Here is a 17,903-nt window from a genome sequence, read left to right as displayed (position 1 = left end):
TTCACTTAGACTGGTGAAGAATAAAAAGGATTAAAATTTAAAGTATTAGGTATAACCATAAGAAAATAAGTGTTTTCATACATTCTTGGTGGAAAAGTATAAATTGAAATAATATTTCATCTTAGTAATTTCTCTTCTAGGAATTTACCCTACAGAAATATTGTCCCAAGTAATCAGAGGTATATGTATAATGCTGTTACCTTCAGCAAAAACATAAACGCAATCCAAAGGTACGTGACTGAGGGACTGGTTAAATAAATTATGATAACTCCATATAACAGAGTGGAATACTACACAGCTATTAAAAAGAGTGGGATGATGCTGTGTATTGATATAGAAAGATGGCCAATGTGTATTGTTAAGTTAAAAAGCTAGTGCAAATCACACACACACACACGAACACTATGATGTATCATTTGGTAGTATTTGGTAGTATGTTTACATACATGTTTGCATAAACACAGTTAAAAAGCTGGAAGGATATATACTACGTGTGATGAGTGCTTTTCTCTAAGGGATAGGGTGGAGACTCTCGCTGTTTTCTTCCTTTTAAATGATTTGGTTCAATGATGCTTATGTTATTTGTAATTAGAAAATCTAAAACAGAAAAACATGAAAATTAAGAAATATATGGTACAAATGGGAACTCAAAGCTAAATTTGTGCTTTAGCTCTAACTTTAAATACTTGAAGGGAAGAAATTTTGAAAGAAAATTCCTTAGGCTAGTCCTAAATCTCTGGAATCAGATTTTGCAGAAATGTTTACCTTGCTCTTCCCCTGATTTTTCTGGGTATTACCTGCTGCACTGATGGATGGAGAGTCCAAAGGGATTTGCCTATGATCAGGATGCCAGTGGGTGGCGCCAGAGAGTCACCTAACCCTAACCAAACTCAAGTGTTAGAGCAGGGTAGGATCCCCGGTCAACAAAACCAGAAACCCATGCCTGCCAAACCAATAATCTGACCTATAGAGCCATTTTTAAAAATCTCTAAATACTCTTCCATTGGTCCATGCACCACCACTGAAAGACAAGTAAGATGACAGCAGTTGCTATATCAGGTAAAACCACCTGAGGCAGCTGCTAGTTTGGGCAAAAGAATTGCCCTCAGGACATGAAAACATATCTTTCATGAAGCAGGACATTGACTTGTAGGGAATAAAAAGAATATTAGAAATTAACTTGGGTAGTTCTTCTGGAACACAGACCATTTGTGATGGAAGCAGAAATTCCCTCAGAGAAAATTGCAGCAAATAGACTATAGCTACAAACTAGAGAACAGCCCAGAATATACAAATGAGCATGCCTCTTTGAACAAGTAACTGTATATTTTTACAGCATCACCTTCACGGCTAACAAATTTCATCTCCTTTACAGCTGTGTAACTGTAAGACAATTTGAAAAACAACACCACTCTTTACACTATTACAATTTCAGCCTATACATGTACTTGTAAAAAAGGTTTAGATGAGAGGGAAATCCATACAGTAGTAAATTAATTTTATAAATTATTAACTAGCTGACCCTTTCATCTAAGTAAGAGAATCATGAATTTTTCTCAGCATTTACTTTTAGGGAGATAATAAAGTTAGGCTGTAAAAGGATTCACAACATCCTGCTGAACAATAGATGATAAAGTCCAGGCAAATAGTTATTGGCACAAACTTGTTTTTCTGCTTATAGGAAGGGAAATTTCAAGAGTAACTCTGCAAACAGAGTAATTTTTATAGAGTGAAGACAATACTGTGCAGTAAAATGTGCATTTGACTGGGAGGTAGACCACTGGATCCAGGCCCACTTCTGCTATTTATTAATCTGTGGAATTACATAGCTCATCTTGGGCAACCTCTCCAAACCCTAAATCTCAAGTTCTTTATCAAAAGATGGGATTGAACTAGATGTTTATAGTTATCAAATATAATTGCAGATTTTAACAGAATACTTCATGGTATATATATTCCAGGTTATTAATCCACAGGGAGTTGCTAAATAATGTTAGAATGTGGAGGAATCCAAAGAAGACTTATCTAAGTAAGGACTTCAAAGCTATTAAAATGAAAAATAGAGAAAATGGGAATGAGGAAAGGAAGGAACAGAAGGAGGCAGAGGAGGAAAGAAAAAGGAAAGCGAGAGATGAAGGAAAGAAGGAAGTAAGTTAAATTTAGAATGATTTCAAGTTTTAATCTAATCTTTATTGGCAAAAGTTGATTCTGTTTTTCAATAATACTGTTCTTAAAATGTGCTTTTTCCAAATTAACAAAAGTATGTTCTCAAATGAGTTATTACATTTGAAGTCATAGTATATGATTGTTCTTGACACAGTACAGAGAGTAGTACATAGGCAAATGGGCCAGTTTTTGTACATGAAATACACAAAATATATGTATAAATGTCATATTACTGGGAAGACATTTTGAGTTGTATAATAACAAAAACACCCGGATCAAATAAATCAGAAATGCTGTTTTCTCATTGAACAGGAAAAGTGTTTACAAGAAAAAGAGAAAAAAGAAGAGGAAGATGATGAGAAGCTTGATTTTTTTAAACTAAACTTTTATTTTTGAATTGTTTCAGATTTAAAGAAAAGTCATAGATAGTACAAAAGATTGCTAGATACCCTGGACCCAGTTTCTCTTACTGTTAACACTGTACATTTTATGACACATTTGTAACTAATAATATACAACTGATACATTATAATTAACTAAAGTCCATACATTATTCAGATAGCTATGATCTTTTTTTGTCACAGGATCCCATTCAGGATGTCACATTACCTTTAGTTGTCAAGTATCCAGATTTGAGCTTCCTATACTTCCAAGTTCCCCACAGCTGCGCCTCCTGCCTTCCCATTTTCTAGAGCAATTCCAGCCCTGAGTCAACGATATTTAATCTGCTCTGGTCCAGCAGATCAGTCCTGAAGCTTTCCATGGTGCTCTGTTCCAGCAACTGATTTGCTGAGACCAAGACCCCTTTGCTTTTCATTTGATCTAGTATGAAGTGTCTTCAGCTGAACTTTGACTTCTGCATTCATGCCCTAGTCACAACCTCCCTTTGGTGCCATGTTCTTAAAAGGTGGTCTTGTACCCAAACCCACTCTTGCTATGTGCCTCTGATTCTAAAGTTGGGCTGCTGCTTTAATCCAGTTCAAGGCCTTTCTTAAATGACCTATATGGATACTCTCAGAAAATGAGGAGCTTGTTTTATTCCAGGCAAATGCTCTGCCAGATATTGGAATCTTGTTCCTGAAATCAATTCCATCCGTGGACAGCTGGATCTCCTGTGGCTGGGACCCACACATTCATTGAGACACTGGTGTCGTGTCATGGATCTCCACTCTCAACCCTGGCGTCTAACACACGAGCCAAGGACTCCCTAGATGAAGGTAATGATTTCCAGGGTCCCCCATGTACTCAATTTTCTCTGAGTAAATGCCCATGAGCCTGAACCCAGGCTATAAGCCTTAGGATGCAGGTCAGCTTTCCCACTGGACAGAATGGGCCCTTCTGTCAGGCCTGGCTCCTCCCTGCCTGCCCTGTCCCACTGTGAGCCATTGGTCACACTGTCCAAATGAAATTCTCTTTTAACTGAACAGCTAAGCAAAAAAGGGGAAACTCAGTTTTTGAATGAAAAAAAATTAGGAAGATTTGGGGCTATTTCCTGACTTTATCTAAATATGTGTTAAATTCTACACTACATTTTGTGATTTTTACTAACCAAAATTATAATAGTGATTGTCTTTAACAGAGATCTTTCCTTGTTTAACACTACACAAGTCATGATTGGTAAATTTGACCAAGGTAAACTATTTACTTTAGTTCTTTTACTGGACATAAAATTGATATAATAAAAATTTGAAAATCAAATAAGAATATCTGGAAACACCAAAACCACTGGTTATGTAAATTAAAAATCTACTCATTTTTAGGATCCTTTTTCTAGCAAGTATGTTTATTTGAAAAATCTGAACAAGTACTTTTTTCACCTAATTTCCAAAATCAGATTCAGCAGCTAACATAAACCATAATTCCTTGAACAATTTCATAGAGTAGGCTGTGTCAATAAACACAATCTAGAAGGTATTTTTCCTTATATTCCATTCGTTTTAATTTATAATTAATGTCTATTAGTATTCAATAAAGTTATTCTCTATTTGTAATTATTGGCACCTTTGTATTTAAGTGCTTCTGCAGTCTAGACAGGATACACTTATCTGTATGATAAATAATAGATAAATGATTAGTATGCAATTTGCTGTGAATGTGATTGATGGATTCCCCATTACACTACTTCTCTGTTCTTCTTTTAGCTCTGATGCCAGTGGCCTCTGTCACTGTATGATGACTATAATGCCTGCATAAAAATGAGTGGGGCTCCTCATGTTTCTTAAATCTGTTCTTCTTGTTTTGTCATTTCACAAAAATGGTGTTTAAAATGGAATGGTACAAAATGGAGCTTCAAATCAGGGTGTATTTTGCTCAGTTGTTACTTTGCTATATAAAATTTATTTTTCAGAGGCAGAATCTTGGGGGTATTTAGTGGGAGGTGTGAAGGAAGAGAAACTACAACAGAAGTGCCTTTTTATGGCTGGGTTTACTGAGGTGATGCAGAATGAGAGAGCGGACCTTCTCCTCCCTCCTGTGCAAGTTCACAGGGCTTGTAAAGGGTGATCAGAAGGCTGAGGCTGGGAACTTCAGGTGGACCTCAGGAAGTTTGAAAAGGCCTCTGTCAGCAAGCAAATATCCATGTATCACCCTTACTCATATTAAAATTAGAAGAAACCTAACGTATGTTTGGAAACACCCTTGCTTTATTTCTATCAAGAAAAGGACACAGGGGCTTCCCTGGTGGCGCAGTGGTTGAGAGTCCGCCTGCCGATGCAGGGGACACAGGTTCGTGCCCCGGTCCGGGAAGATCCCACATGCCGTGGAGCGGCTGGGCCTGTGAGCCATGGCAAAAAATAAAAAAATTAAAAAGAAAAGGACACAAAGAATAGGGTTAGAATATATAAATAATGAATATATAAATAATGAGAACAAGATTAAAATTGGAGAAAATATGTTCATGATTACAAGATGTAAAGTACTAAACAAACCCAGTGTCCAGATCCTAGTTTCTAATTCTATTCTCCAGAAAAAGGAACCAGGCTTTTTGGAGAAATGACTGATTCTAGGTCTGGAGCAGGCAATACACAAGATAAGCCTGAAGCATTTTGTAGTGTCATAAAGTAGGGAAGTGTTCCACAGCAACAACAAAACCAAAGATGGAAGTATGCCAAAGGGAAACAGGAGCCAACAGAAAGAGCTCCCAGTGGCCAAAGCTGGAACCATTTGAGCAAGAAAAGATATAATGTAGTATTGAATTATAATCCAAAGTATTTAACAAATATCCATGAGTTTCTTACTGGCGTAAATAAATGAATGAATAAATAACTGCACATGCAGAAGAATTCCAAACAGTTTACATTAGATACTGCCTTCTCAAGGAGGTGGAGAATAACGTCCAACCCTTAAGTATGGGCTACTCATAGTAGCACCCTTCCACAGAGTACAGGATGGAAAGAGGGGGAAAGAGTGACCCCACAGTGGAGAAGGCTTAAGGACACTACCTCAGCCAAGAGATCAAACTTAACATTATGAGTGATAAGTCACGTTGGTAGCAGGTACCTTTGATATGAGATGATAAAAATAATACTCCACCTCTGTGTTCTTCCTCTCCCAAATTCATAACCCCTGTCTAGTCATGAGGAAAATATCATAAAGGTACAATTTGAGGGATATTTTACAAAGTACTTGACCAGTATTCCTCAAAACTGTTAAGACCGTGAAAAGCAAGGCAAGTCTGAGAAAGTGCCACAGTGTGGAGGATCCTTAGGAGACATGTTAATAAATGATATCCTGGATGGGATCCTGGAACAGAAAAAGGACAATAGGTAGAATCTAAGGACATCTGAATAAAGTGTGGACATTAGTAAATAATAATGTACCAACGTTGACTCATTAGTTGTGACAAATGTACTCTACTAATGTCAGGTTTTGACAGCTGGGGAAAATGGGTACAAGGTTTATGGGAACCTTCTTACAATCTTTACAATTTTCCTATAAATCTAAAAATATTCTAGAATAAAAAGTTCATTTAAAAATAAACTAAAAAAAATTTTTAATTAAAAAAAATAGTACTAGACCACAACATCAAAGTAGATAGAAGTCCTCATTCATAGAACTCTAATAATCCAAGATTCAGACTAAAAATTACACGTAGAGCTGTTCAAAACAGAATTAATCAAGATAGCAAAAAAGTTAGGGGAAATTGGGGAAAATAAGAATAAAATCATCATGTTAGGCAGCCATTTTTTGTCAAGTTTTCAGAAGTATAATGGCAGAGGAGAATGCATATGAAATAATATTAAATGGAAAGATGATATTAAACTGTATATAGAGACTGTCATACAGAGTGAAGTAAGTCAGAGAGAGAAAAATATCATATACTAACACATATATGTGGAATCTAAAAAAAATGGTGTAGATTATCTTATTTGAAAAGCAGAGGGCTTCCCTGGTGGCGCGGTGGTTGAGAGTCCGCCTGCTGATGCAGGGGACACGGGTTCGTGCCCCGGTCAGGGAAGATCCCACATGCCGCGAAGTGCCTGGGCCCGTGGTCCATGGCCGCTGAGCCTGTGCGTCCAGAGCCTGTGCTCTGCAACGGGAGAGGCCACAACAGTGAGAGGCCTGCGTACCGCAAAAAAAAAAAAAAAAGAAAAGCAGAAATAGAGACACAGATGTAGAGAACAAAGGTATGGATACCAAGGGGGAAGCGGGGGGGTGGAATGAATTGGGAGATGGGGATTGACATATATACACTATTGATACTATGTATAAAATACATAACTAATGGGAACCTACTGTATAGCACCGGAAACTCTACCCAGTGCTCTGCAATGACCTAAACGGGAAGGAAATCCAAAAAGAGGGGATATGTGTATACATATAGCTGATTCACTTTGCTGTACAGTTAGAAACAACTGTAACACAACATTGTAAAGCAACTATACTCCAGTAAAAAAAAAATGCAAAAAAATATGAACAACACATATATCGAAATATGTGTATTTTGGTTCAAGTGTTCAGGGGGGAGAGTAATTTTAGCATTATGTTTTAAAAAACTTCAAATAGATGTACCATATGTTGCAAGCCCTGAGTCTGACTACTCCACAATATTCAAAACCCCTCGTGCTACCTTTCCCTATTATAGAATCAGGAATTAGGAAGTCTAAAATAATCACCTATCCTGGTAGCAAGGGGTGTGCTGTGATGGGATGCAGGTAGATGTCCCTGGGGAGGCCCTTCCTGAACAAATGATAATGGTTCACAAAGAGAAAGCTTTGTGCACTTCCTTCTTTGAATCAGCATTACTGACACATGCCCGTAAGCGCAACAGCCATCTTTCAACCCAGGGGATGCAAACCAAATGCCAAATCTGGCAAAACTGAACATCAGAAGAAGACAGGCTTTCTGATGATATCATTGAGCACCTGTACCAGGCAGACCTTGACTCCTGGCTTTTTGTGGCCTGAGACAATTAGACCTCTTACTTTTGAAAACCACTGTGGTCAGATTTTTATGTTGTCTGTAGCCAGATGCAATCCTAATAGAATAAACAAATAGGGAAACAGGGCCTGAAGGGTGTAACTTGAGGCAAACTTTCTACAGTCAATATGGAGATATGTGACAAAAACTTTTGAACTTGAATACGTACATATTTCGCCTATTTATATTTATTCTATGGGGAAAATTACGGATATGCGTAAAGATTCAAATATATGAACACTAATTTGACCACTGTTAATAATATAAAAAAAAGAATCCATGTCCCAACAATATGTTATTTACCTAAGTATTGTGAAATGTTTACATAAATTATGGTATAATCATCCAATAGAATATTTCACAGTCATTAAAACTCAGGTTGTATAAGTTCACAGGAAAAGTTTCATAATAAATGTAAGAAGGAGTTTTTTTCAAATTAGGAGCCATCTGATTTTTAAATAAAATAATTATTATTGATATATAATATTAATAGTGTATGATAGATAGTAATATATAATATTCTATAATACATTGATATATAACACACATACATTATATTATATAAATCTATATAATTATATATAATAAATGTAATTGTATAATACAATGTAATTGTAAAATATATAAAAGTATAATACATGGACAGAAAAGTTTTGGGTGGCAATCATATTGCAATATATAAATGTATCAAATCAACATGCTATACACTTTAAACTTACACAATGGCATGTGTCAATTACACCTCAAAAAACAGAAAGAAAAAAATTGGAGGGGATTTACTAACCAAAATTATAATAGTGGTTGTCTTTAACAGTGATTTTTATTTTTATTGTGTTACACTTCACATTTTTTACATTACATTTTTTCTACATTTTCGAGGTTTACATAGATTCTATATTACTTTTTTTTTTAACTTTCTTTAGGGGTTTATTAGTACAAAACAAAAAAATATTACTTTTTAAACCAGAAAATATGCATATTATTTTTAAAAATTTAATCATGCTTAGAAATAGGCTGTGATATGAACGTAAATTCAATAAAGTTATTTTCAAATGGTTTGACCATAGCCTTACTCTTAATTAAATGCATTCCACCATGAGAAGAAATACTGTGCGTTGTGCTTTAGAGTCTAGAAAGCCGCAATTTGGTGTAACTAGGAAGCTGGATCTTACATGTGTTAATACACATTTCTTATGTATTCCATGGAGTAGGGAGATAACAGTGTTTTAAATATAGCCCTTGTAAAATTTGGAAATTTGCATCCTAAATTTGGATTATTTGCATCTTCAATTGTGTTTCCACTAAGTCTCTTCATTCTTTGGTAATTATGTTTTCCTATATGTAAAAGGACACCTTCTATTATTAAATCAGGAGGCATTATGGAAAAATGATGTGTTCAGTGACACTCTACCCCTGGCAAAGGGTGAGCTGAAGTGCTTTCCTTTCACTTTCACACATATTACCTCACTCATCTCCACAACCTCCTAAAAGGCAGATAAGCAACAGATGTTACCATTACAAACAATCAACAGATGAGGCCGTGGAGTAAGCAGGCGTAGTGGGATGAGGATAAGTTGATTTGCAGACCACGTGGGAGAAGATTTCAGAGCCAAGGATGAATCCAGGGTTACAGCATCAGGTAAAAATGTACTTGCTCGACATTCCAGAGAGGGAACTCCTTTGCCGCCTGACTTCTCCAGGCTATTCAAGGCCATCTTCTAGGGTGGAATGAGGGACAGCAGCTCACATGACTACTTTATGAAGCAGAAAATGACATCCTACGTGGAGAAAAACCCAGGAAAAGACCCACATTAGCACACTCTTGGTCCCCTTACAGATTTCTTAGGCTTTTCCACTTAAAAGGAGTTGCTATCAGCACAATTCAGGGGCCTGGTGAGTTCTTTGTCCCTGGCATGGCTCCATTAACTCCAACCTGACTGGGATGGGGATAGAGGAGATTCCTTCCATCTCTACTTTAAAAAAAAAAAAAAAAATTAAAGTAGTTCAAGAAAAACAGACTAGAGGAAAGATATGGAAATGTAGAAAGGGATACAATGTACCCCTGAAAAAAATGTCAGGACTCTGCGCTCGCTCTCTCTCTCTCTCTATTTATGCCAACTTGGGTGGGAAAATGTGGCAGTGTACACTTTCTGAGGATTTTTTTCCATTTTTATAAAAGCCTGGAATTTTACCTGAGTAGCTTCAGGATGTGGGCTACTCTTCAAGTATCGTTATGCCAGTTACATGCTAATCATATTAATTTTCACTCTTGTGTTGAAAAGATATATGATGTTTGAAGATTGATTAAAAATTCAGGAGAGTCATTTTGAAAACTTCTACCAAGTGAAATGGTCCATATGATAGTCATTTCTCTAAAATTGTGACTGAATTTCCCTTTTTCCCAGAAATTCCAACGGAGAATGTCTTTTAGGGTCTCAATCCCATTTCTCAGTGCAGAAGAGACTGAAGTTACTCTTTGGGATTCCCACATAGACAGGTTGTTGAACTTCACCCAGAGCTCAGCCAGGCTTTTTTGTGTTATTGCCTAACTAGTAAGTCATTTGGGACAACAAATGGCTCATTCATTGACCCTCTAAACTTAGTTCCTCTTTGCCGTGCTCTGAGCCCAGAATTTTATGATGTCTCGAATATTAGCTCTACAGTCCTGCTTATGATCCATGTTTGAGGCGTTCTGTGTAGCACCAGCAAGATCTTGAATGGCACTTCACACTCTTCCCAACCCATCCTCACCTTCTGACTCCAGTATCAGTTGGATAGTATGTAAAATCCCAAAGCATGTTTCAACTGCTAAGACTGAAAGCCAACAACAATTTTGATTTTAAAGCCAATCACTTGATGAAAACCCAAGTTTCCACATGTCTTTTCTCATCTTTCTACTACCATCTATTATTCATTCCATTTTTGAGGCTCATATTTTAAGATTGATTAAAGAGGTGGAACATGAGTTTTCATTTTCATTAATAGAATGTTAAATTATTGCCTAATGAAAGAAGACAGTGTTCCATAGAGAAATGTCTGGCTCCAGGACTGAGACCAAAAAAGTGCAAGATAAATATGTTGTGGTACCAGAAAACAAGGAGGTGCCTAAAAGTGATGGGGCAATGTCAGAAATATACAGGAGTCAATCTGAATGGAATTTCAATGGTCAAATCTGGGACAATTTGAGTGAAAAGTGAATGAATTAATAATGATTACAATGGATTAAAATCTATAGGCTAAAATAACAAGCCATGGATGCATACTGATGTAAATAGATAATTGAAACAAATAAATAAGTGGAGAGAGTGGAAAGCTCTTCCTCATGCTAGAGTTCCAACTAACAAATAGAGAAGGAAGCGTGGAAACAGAAAATCATCACTTGGCAACAAACACGGTAATAAATGTTTCAGGCAAGAATCAGCGATAGATGCCAAAATTACTGGGTGAAAAATATGATGAGAAATGGGATATTTATGTAGTCTCAAAGTATCTCTCTACAAATTACTTATTGATTGAAATGGGAAAATAGTAACCACAGTGAGGAAACCTGGAAGATATCATCTTAACCAACTAATCAAAGTTAACATTACCAGTAATGAGACGATAAACAACAGCAAGTGTCTGCTGATGTGTTACAGTGAAGAGGACACAATAACATTTCTGTGGAATTTTTACCCAAAATAAATAACCTGAGTTTAATCTTGAGAAAATATCAGATAACCCTAGATTTAGTAACATTTTAAAAAAATAACTGACCAGCACTCTTCAAAAGTGTCGAGGGCGTGAAAGACAAAGAAAGATTGAGGGACAGTTCCAGATTAAAGGAAACTAGGAATATGTGGCAACTAAGTGTCACAGGAGATCATGAATTGGATCCTGGACAAGAAGAATGACATTCGAAGGATAACTGATAAAAATGTGAGTAAGATTCAATGATTGTACTGACCAATGTTAATTTCTTTATTTTTATCTCTTGGTTATACATGATGTTAACTCTTGGGGAATCTGAGTGAAGGTATATGGAGAATGATTATTTTATAAATCTGAAATTATATGAAAATTAAGTAAAGAATTATTTTCAATGCATAAAAATGGGTTGAAAAATAATTTTACATAGAATTTGAAGTACTTTTAGTAGTAACAATCCTGTGAGGCAGTATCGATATTTTTAAGATAAGGAAGAAGTTAAGAAAGTTGAAGTCACTTGCTGTAAGATCACAGGGTTAGTGAATGTTGACTTCAAGACCTTCTGACTTTAAAGCCTTAAAAGATAAGTGCTACGTTAGAATTCAATTTCATCATATAATTATGCCACTGATATTCTGCTTTAAAAATCACCTTTCTTGAGAAGTAATTTATATACAATAATATGTACCTATTTTAACAGTACAGTTTGGTGAGTTTTGAGAGATATAGATGGCCATGTAACAACCACCACGATCAAAACATAGAACATCTGTCAAACCCAAAAATTCCCTTATGTACCTTTGTAGTCAATGGCTGCCGTGCTCCCAGCCCCAAGCGGTCATATCTGCTCTCTGTCCATTTAAACTGAATGTGTCATTTTAAGGCCTCATATAAATGGAATCATTTGGTGTATATTCTTTTGTGTCTGACATCTCTTGCTCAGGATAATGTTTTGAAACTCATCCCTGTTGCTGACTATGTCAGTAATTTGTTATTTTTTTTGTAGTAGTAGTCCTTTGTACGTGTATGCCACAATTTCTTTATCCATTCACCACTTGTTGATGAGCATTTGAGCTACTTACATCTTTGGTTATTATAAATAAAGTTGCTATGGACATTAACGTACAAGTCTTTTTGTGGACATGTGTTTTCATTTCTCTTGTGTAAATATCTAGAAATGGGACTGCTTGGTTGTATAGGAAGCATATGTTAACTTTTTTTTCTTTTTTTTTTATTTGTGGTACGCGGGCCTCTCATTGTTGTGGCCTCTCCCGTTGCGGAGCACAGGCTCCGGACGCGCAGGCTCAGCGGCCATGGCTCACGGGCCCAGCCGCTCCGTGGCATGTGGGATCTTCCCGGAACGGGGCACGAACCCATGTCCCCCGCATCGGCAGGCAGACTCTCAACCACTGCGTCACCACAGTGGGCTGCATCTTTTTTAAAAAAAAAACAACGTTATTGGAGTATAATTGCTTTACAATGATGTGTTAGTTTCTGCTTTATAACAAAGTGATCAGCTATACATATACAGATATCCCCATATCTCCTCCCTCTTACGTCTCCTTCCCATCTTCCCTATCCCACTCCTCTAGGTGGTCACAAAACACCGAGCTGAGCTCCCTGTGCTATGCGGCTGCTTCCCACTAGCTATCTATTTTACATTTGGTAATATATATAAGTCCATGCCACTCTCTCACTTTGTCCCAGGTTACCCTTCCCCCTCCCCAAGTCCTCAAGTCCATTCTCTACATCTGCGTCTTTATTCCTGTCCTGCCACTAGGTTCTTCAGAAACTTTTTTTTTTTTTGATTCCATATATATGTGTTAGCGTACGGTATTTATTTTTCTCTTTCTAACTTACTTCACTCTGTATGACACATTTTAGATCCATCCAGCACACTACAAATAACTCAATTTCATTTCTTTTTATGGCTGAGTAATATTCCATTGTATATATGTGCCACATCTTCTTTATCCATTCATCTGTTGATGGACACTTAGGTTGCTTCCATGTCCTGGCTATTGTAAATAGAGCTGCAATGAACATTGTGGTACATGACTCTTTTTGAATTATAGTTTTCTCAGGGTATATGCCCAGTAGTGGAATTGCTGGGTCGTATGGTAGTTCTATTTTTAGTTTTTAAAGGAACGTCCATACTGTTCTCCATAGTGGCTGTATCAATTTACATTCTCACCAACAGTGCAAGAGGGTTCCCTTTTCTCCACACCCTCTCCAGCATTTATTGTTTGTAGATTTTTTGATGATGGCCGTTCTGACTGGTGTGAGGTGATACCTCAGTGTTGTTTTGATTTGCATTTCTCTAATGATTAGTGACATTGAGTATTCTTTCATGTGTTTGTTGGCAATCTGTATATCTTCTTTGGAGAAATGTCTATTTAGGTCTTCTGCCCATTTTTGGATTGGGTTGTTTGTTTTTTTGATATTGAGCTGCATGAGCTGCTTGTAAATTTTGGACATTAATTCTTTGTCCGTTGCTTCATTTGCAAATATTATCTCCCATTCCGAGGGTTGTCTTTTCATCTTGTTTATGGTTTCCCTGGCTGTGCAAAAGCTGTTAAGTTTCATTAGGTTCCATTTCTTTATTTTTGTTTTTATTTCCATTATTCTAGGAGGTGAGTCAAAAAGGATCTTGCGGGCTTCCCTGGTGGCGCAGTGGTTGAGAGTCCGCCTGCCGATTCAGGGGACACGGGTCCGTGCCCCGGTGCGGGAAGATCCCACATGCCATGGAGCGGCTAGGCCCGTGAGCCATGGCCGCTGATCCTGCACGTCCAGAGCCTGAGCTCCACAACGGGAGAGGCCACAACAGTGAGAGGCCCGTGAACCAAAAAAAAAAAAAAAAAAAAATGGATCTTGCTGTGATTTATGTCATAGAGTCTTCTGCCTATGTTTTCCTCTAAGAGTTTGATAGTTTCTGGTCTTTCATTTAGGTCTTTAATCCATTTTGAGTTTAGTTTTGTGTATGGTGTTAGGGAGTGTTCTAACATCATTCTTTTACATGTAGCTATCCAGTTTTCCCAGCACCACTTATTGCAGAGGCTGTCTTTCCTCCATTGTATATTCTTGCCTCCTTTACCAAAATAAGGTGGCCGTATGTGCGTGGCTTTATCTCTGGGCTTTCTATCCTGTTCCATTGATCTAAATTTCTGTTTTTGTGTCAGTACCGTACTGTCTTGATTACTGTAGCTTTGTAGTATAGTCTGAAGTCAGAGCATCTGATTCCTCCAGCTCCCTTTTTCTTTCTCATGATTGCTTTGGCTATTCGGGGTCTTCTGTGTTTCCATACAAATTGTGAAATTTTTTGTTCTTGTTCTGTGAAAAATGCCATTGGTAGCTTAATAGGAATTGCATTGAATCTGTGGATTGCTTTGGGTAGTATAATCATTTTCACAATATTGATTCTTCCGATCTCAGAACACGGTATATCTCTCCATCTGTTTGTATCGTCTTTAATTTCTTTCATCAGTGTCTTATAATATTCTGCCTACAGGTCTTTTGTCTCCTTAGGTAGGTTTATTCCTAGGTATTTTGTTCTTTTTGTTGCAATGGCAAACGGGAGTGTTTCCTTCATTTCTCTTTCAGATTTTTCATGATTAGTGTATAGGAATGCCAGAGATTTCTGTGCATTAATTTTGTATACTGCTACTTTACTAAATTCATTGATTAGCTCTAGTAGTCTTCTGGTAGCATCTTTAGGAATCTCTATGTGTAGTATCATGTCATCTGCAAACAGTGACAGCTTTACTTCTTTTCTGATTTGGATTCCTTTTATTTTGTTTTCTTCTCTGACTGCTGTGGCTAAAACTTCCAAAACTATGTTGAATAGTAGTGGTGAGAGTGGGCAAACTTGTCTTGTTCCTGATCTTAGTGGAAATGGTTTCAGTGTTTCACCATTAAGAACAATGTTGGCTGTGGGTTTGTCATATATGGCCTTTATTATGTTGAGGTAAGTTCCCTCTATGCCTACTTTCTGGAGAGTTTTTATCATAAATGGGTGTTGAATTTTTTTGAAAGCTTTTTCTGCATCTATTGAGATTATCATATGGTTTTTCTCCTTCAATTTGTTAATATGGTGTATTACATTGATTGATTTGCGTATATTGAAGAATCCTTGCATTCCTGGGATAAACCCCACTTCATCATGGTGTATGATCCTTTTACTGTGCTGTTGGATTCTGTTTGCTAGTATTTGATTGAGGATTTTTGCATCTATGTTCATCAGTGATATTGGCCTGTAGTTTTCTTTCTTTGTGACATCTTTGTCTGGTTTTGGTATCAGGGTGATGGTGGCCTCATAGAATGAGTTTGGGGGTGTTCCTCCCTCTGCTATATTTTGGAAGAGTTTGAGAAGGATAGGTGTTAGCTCTTCTCTAAATGTCTGGTAGAATTCGCCTGTGAAGCCATCTGGTCCTGGGCTCTTGTTTGTTGGAAGATTTTGAATCACAGTCTCAATTTCAGTGCTTCTGATTGGTCTGTTCATTTTTTGTATTTCTTCCTGGTTCAGTCACAGAAGCCTGTGGTTTCCTAAGAATTTTTCCATTTCTTCCAGGTTGTCCATTTTATTGGCATACAGTTGCTTGTAGTAATCTCTCATGATTTTTTTTATTTCTGCAGTGTCAGTTGTTACTTCTCCTTTTTCATTTCTAATTCTATTGATTTGAGTCTTCTCCCTTTTCTTCTTGATGAGCCTGGCTAATGGTTTATCAATTTTGTTTACCTTCTCAAAGAACCAGCTTTTAGTTTTATTGATCTTTACTATTGTTTCCTTCATTCCTTTTTCATTTATTTCTCATCTGATCTTTATGGTTTCTTTTCCTCTGCTAACTTTGGGGGTTTTTTGGTTCTTCTTTGTCTAATTGATTTAGGTGTAAGGTTAGGTTGTTTATTTGAGGTGTTTCTTCTTTCCTGAAGGATTGTATTGCTATAAACTTCCCTCTTAGAACTGATTTTGCTGCATCCCATAGGTTTTGGGTTGTTGTGTTTTCATTGTCATTTGTTTCTAGGTATTTTTTGATGTCCTCTTTGATTTCTTCAGTAATCTCTTGGTTATTAAGTGGTGTATTGTTTAGTCTCCATGTCTTCGTATTTTTTACAGATTTTTTTTTCCTGTAATTGATATCTAGTCTCATAGCATTGTGGTCGGAAAAGATACTTGATGTAATTTCAATTTTCTTAAATTTACCAAGGCTTGATTTGTGACCCAAGGTATGATCTATCCTGGAGAATGTTCCATGAGCACTTGAGAAAATAGTGCATTCCTTTGTTTTTGGATGGAATGTCCTATAGATAACAATTAAGCACATCTTGTTTAATGTATCTTTTAAAGCTTTTGTTTCCTTATTTATTTTCATTTTGGATGTTCTGTCCATAGGTGAAAGTGGGATGTTAAAGTACCATACTATGATTGTGTTACTGTCGGTTTCCCCTTTTATGGCTGTTAGCATTTGCCTTATATATTGAGGTGCTCCTATGTTGGGTGCATAAATATTTACAATTGTTATATCTTCTTCTTGGATTGATCTCTTGATCATTATATAGTGTCCTTTTTTGTCTGTTGTAATAGTCTTTATTTTAAAGTCTATTTTGTCTGATATGAGAATTGCTACTCCAGCTTTCTTTTGATTTCCATTTGCATGGAATATCTTTTTCCATCCCCTCACTTTCAGTCTGTATGTGTCCCTAGGTCTGAAGTGGGTCTCTTTTAGACAGCATATATACGGGTCTTGTTTTTGTGTTCATTCAGCCAGTCTATGTCTTTTGGTTGGAGCATTTAATCCATTTACATTTAAGGTAATTATCGATATGTATGTTCCTATTACTGTTTTCTTAATTGTTTTGGGTTTGTTATTGTAGGTCTTTTCCTTCTCTTGTGTTTCCTGCCTAGAGAAGTTCCTTTAGCATTTGTTGTAGAGTTGATTTGGTGGTACTTAGCTTTTTCTTGTCTGTAAAGGTTTTAATTTCTCCATCGAATCTGAATGAGATCCTTGCTGGATAGAGTAATCTTGGTTGTAGGTTTTTCCTTTTCATCACTTTAAAATATGTCCTGCCACTCCCTTCTGGCTTGCAGAGTTTCTGCTGAAAGATCAGCTGTTAACCTTATGGGGATTCCATGGTATGTTATTTGTTGTTTTTCCCTTGCTGCTTTTAATATTTTTTCTTTGTATTTAATTTTTGGTAGTTTGATTAATATGTGTCTTGGTGTGTTTCTCCTTGGATTTATCCTGTATGGGACTCTCTGCACTTCCTGGACTTGACTATTTCCTTATCTATATTAGGGAAGTTTTCAACTATAATCTCTTCAAATATTTTCTCAGTCCCTTTCTTTTTCTCTTCTTCTTCTGGGACCCCTATAATTCGAATGTTGGTGCATTTAATATTGTCCCAGAGGTCTCTGGGACTGTCCTCAATTCTTTGCATTCTTTTTTCTTAATCTGCTCTGCATTAGTTTTTTCCTCTATTTTATCTTCCAGGTCACTTATCCGTTCTCTGCCTCAGTTATTCTCCTATTGATTCCTTATAGAGAATTTTTAATTTCATTTATTGTGTTGTTCATCGTTGTCTGTTTGCTCTTTAGTTCTTCTCGGTCCTTGTTAAACGTTTCTTGTATTTTCTCC

The 17,903-nt window shown here is 36.7% G+C and overlaps 1 protein-coding gene across 1 annotated transcript in view; it reads left to right on the top strand.

The window, feature by feature from the left end:
• Window positions 1-11,448: 11,448 nt before the first annotated feature.
• Window positions 11,449-17,903, top strand: part of LOC114895911 (basic proline-rich protein-like) — a 62,595-nt gene continuing 56,140 nt past the window's right edge. The window contains exon 1 of the mRNA XM_029223543.1: window positions 11,449-11,502. Within this exon, the coding sequence (XP_029079376.1) occupies window positions 11,449-11,502 (54 nt within the window). The remainder of the gene's footprint in view (window positions 11,503-17,903) is intronic.

This window comes from Monodon monoceros, unplaced genomic scaffold (genome assembly GCF_005190385.1).
Source record: "Monodon monoceros isolate NGI ecotype Baffin Bay Population unplaced genomic scaffold, NGI_Narwhal_1 Super_Scaffold_15, whole genome shotgun sequence".
NCBI classification, from domain to species: domain Eukaryota; kingdom Metazoa; phylum Chordata; class Mammalia; order Artiodactyla; family Monodontidae; genus Monodon; species Monodon monoceros.
This window is presented reverse-complemented; position numbering and strand designations above follow the sequence as displayed.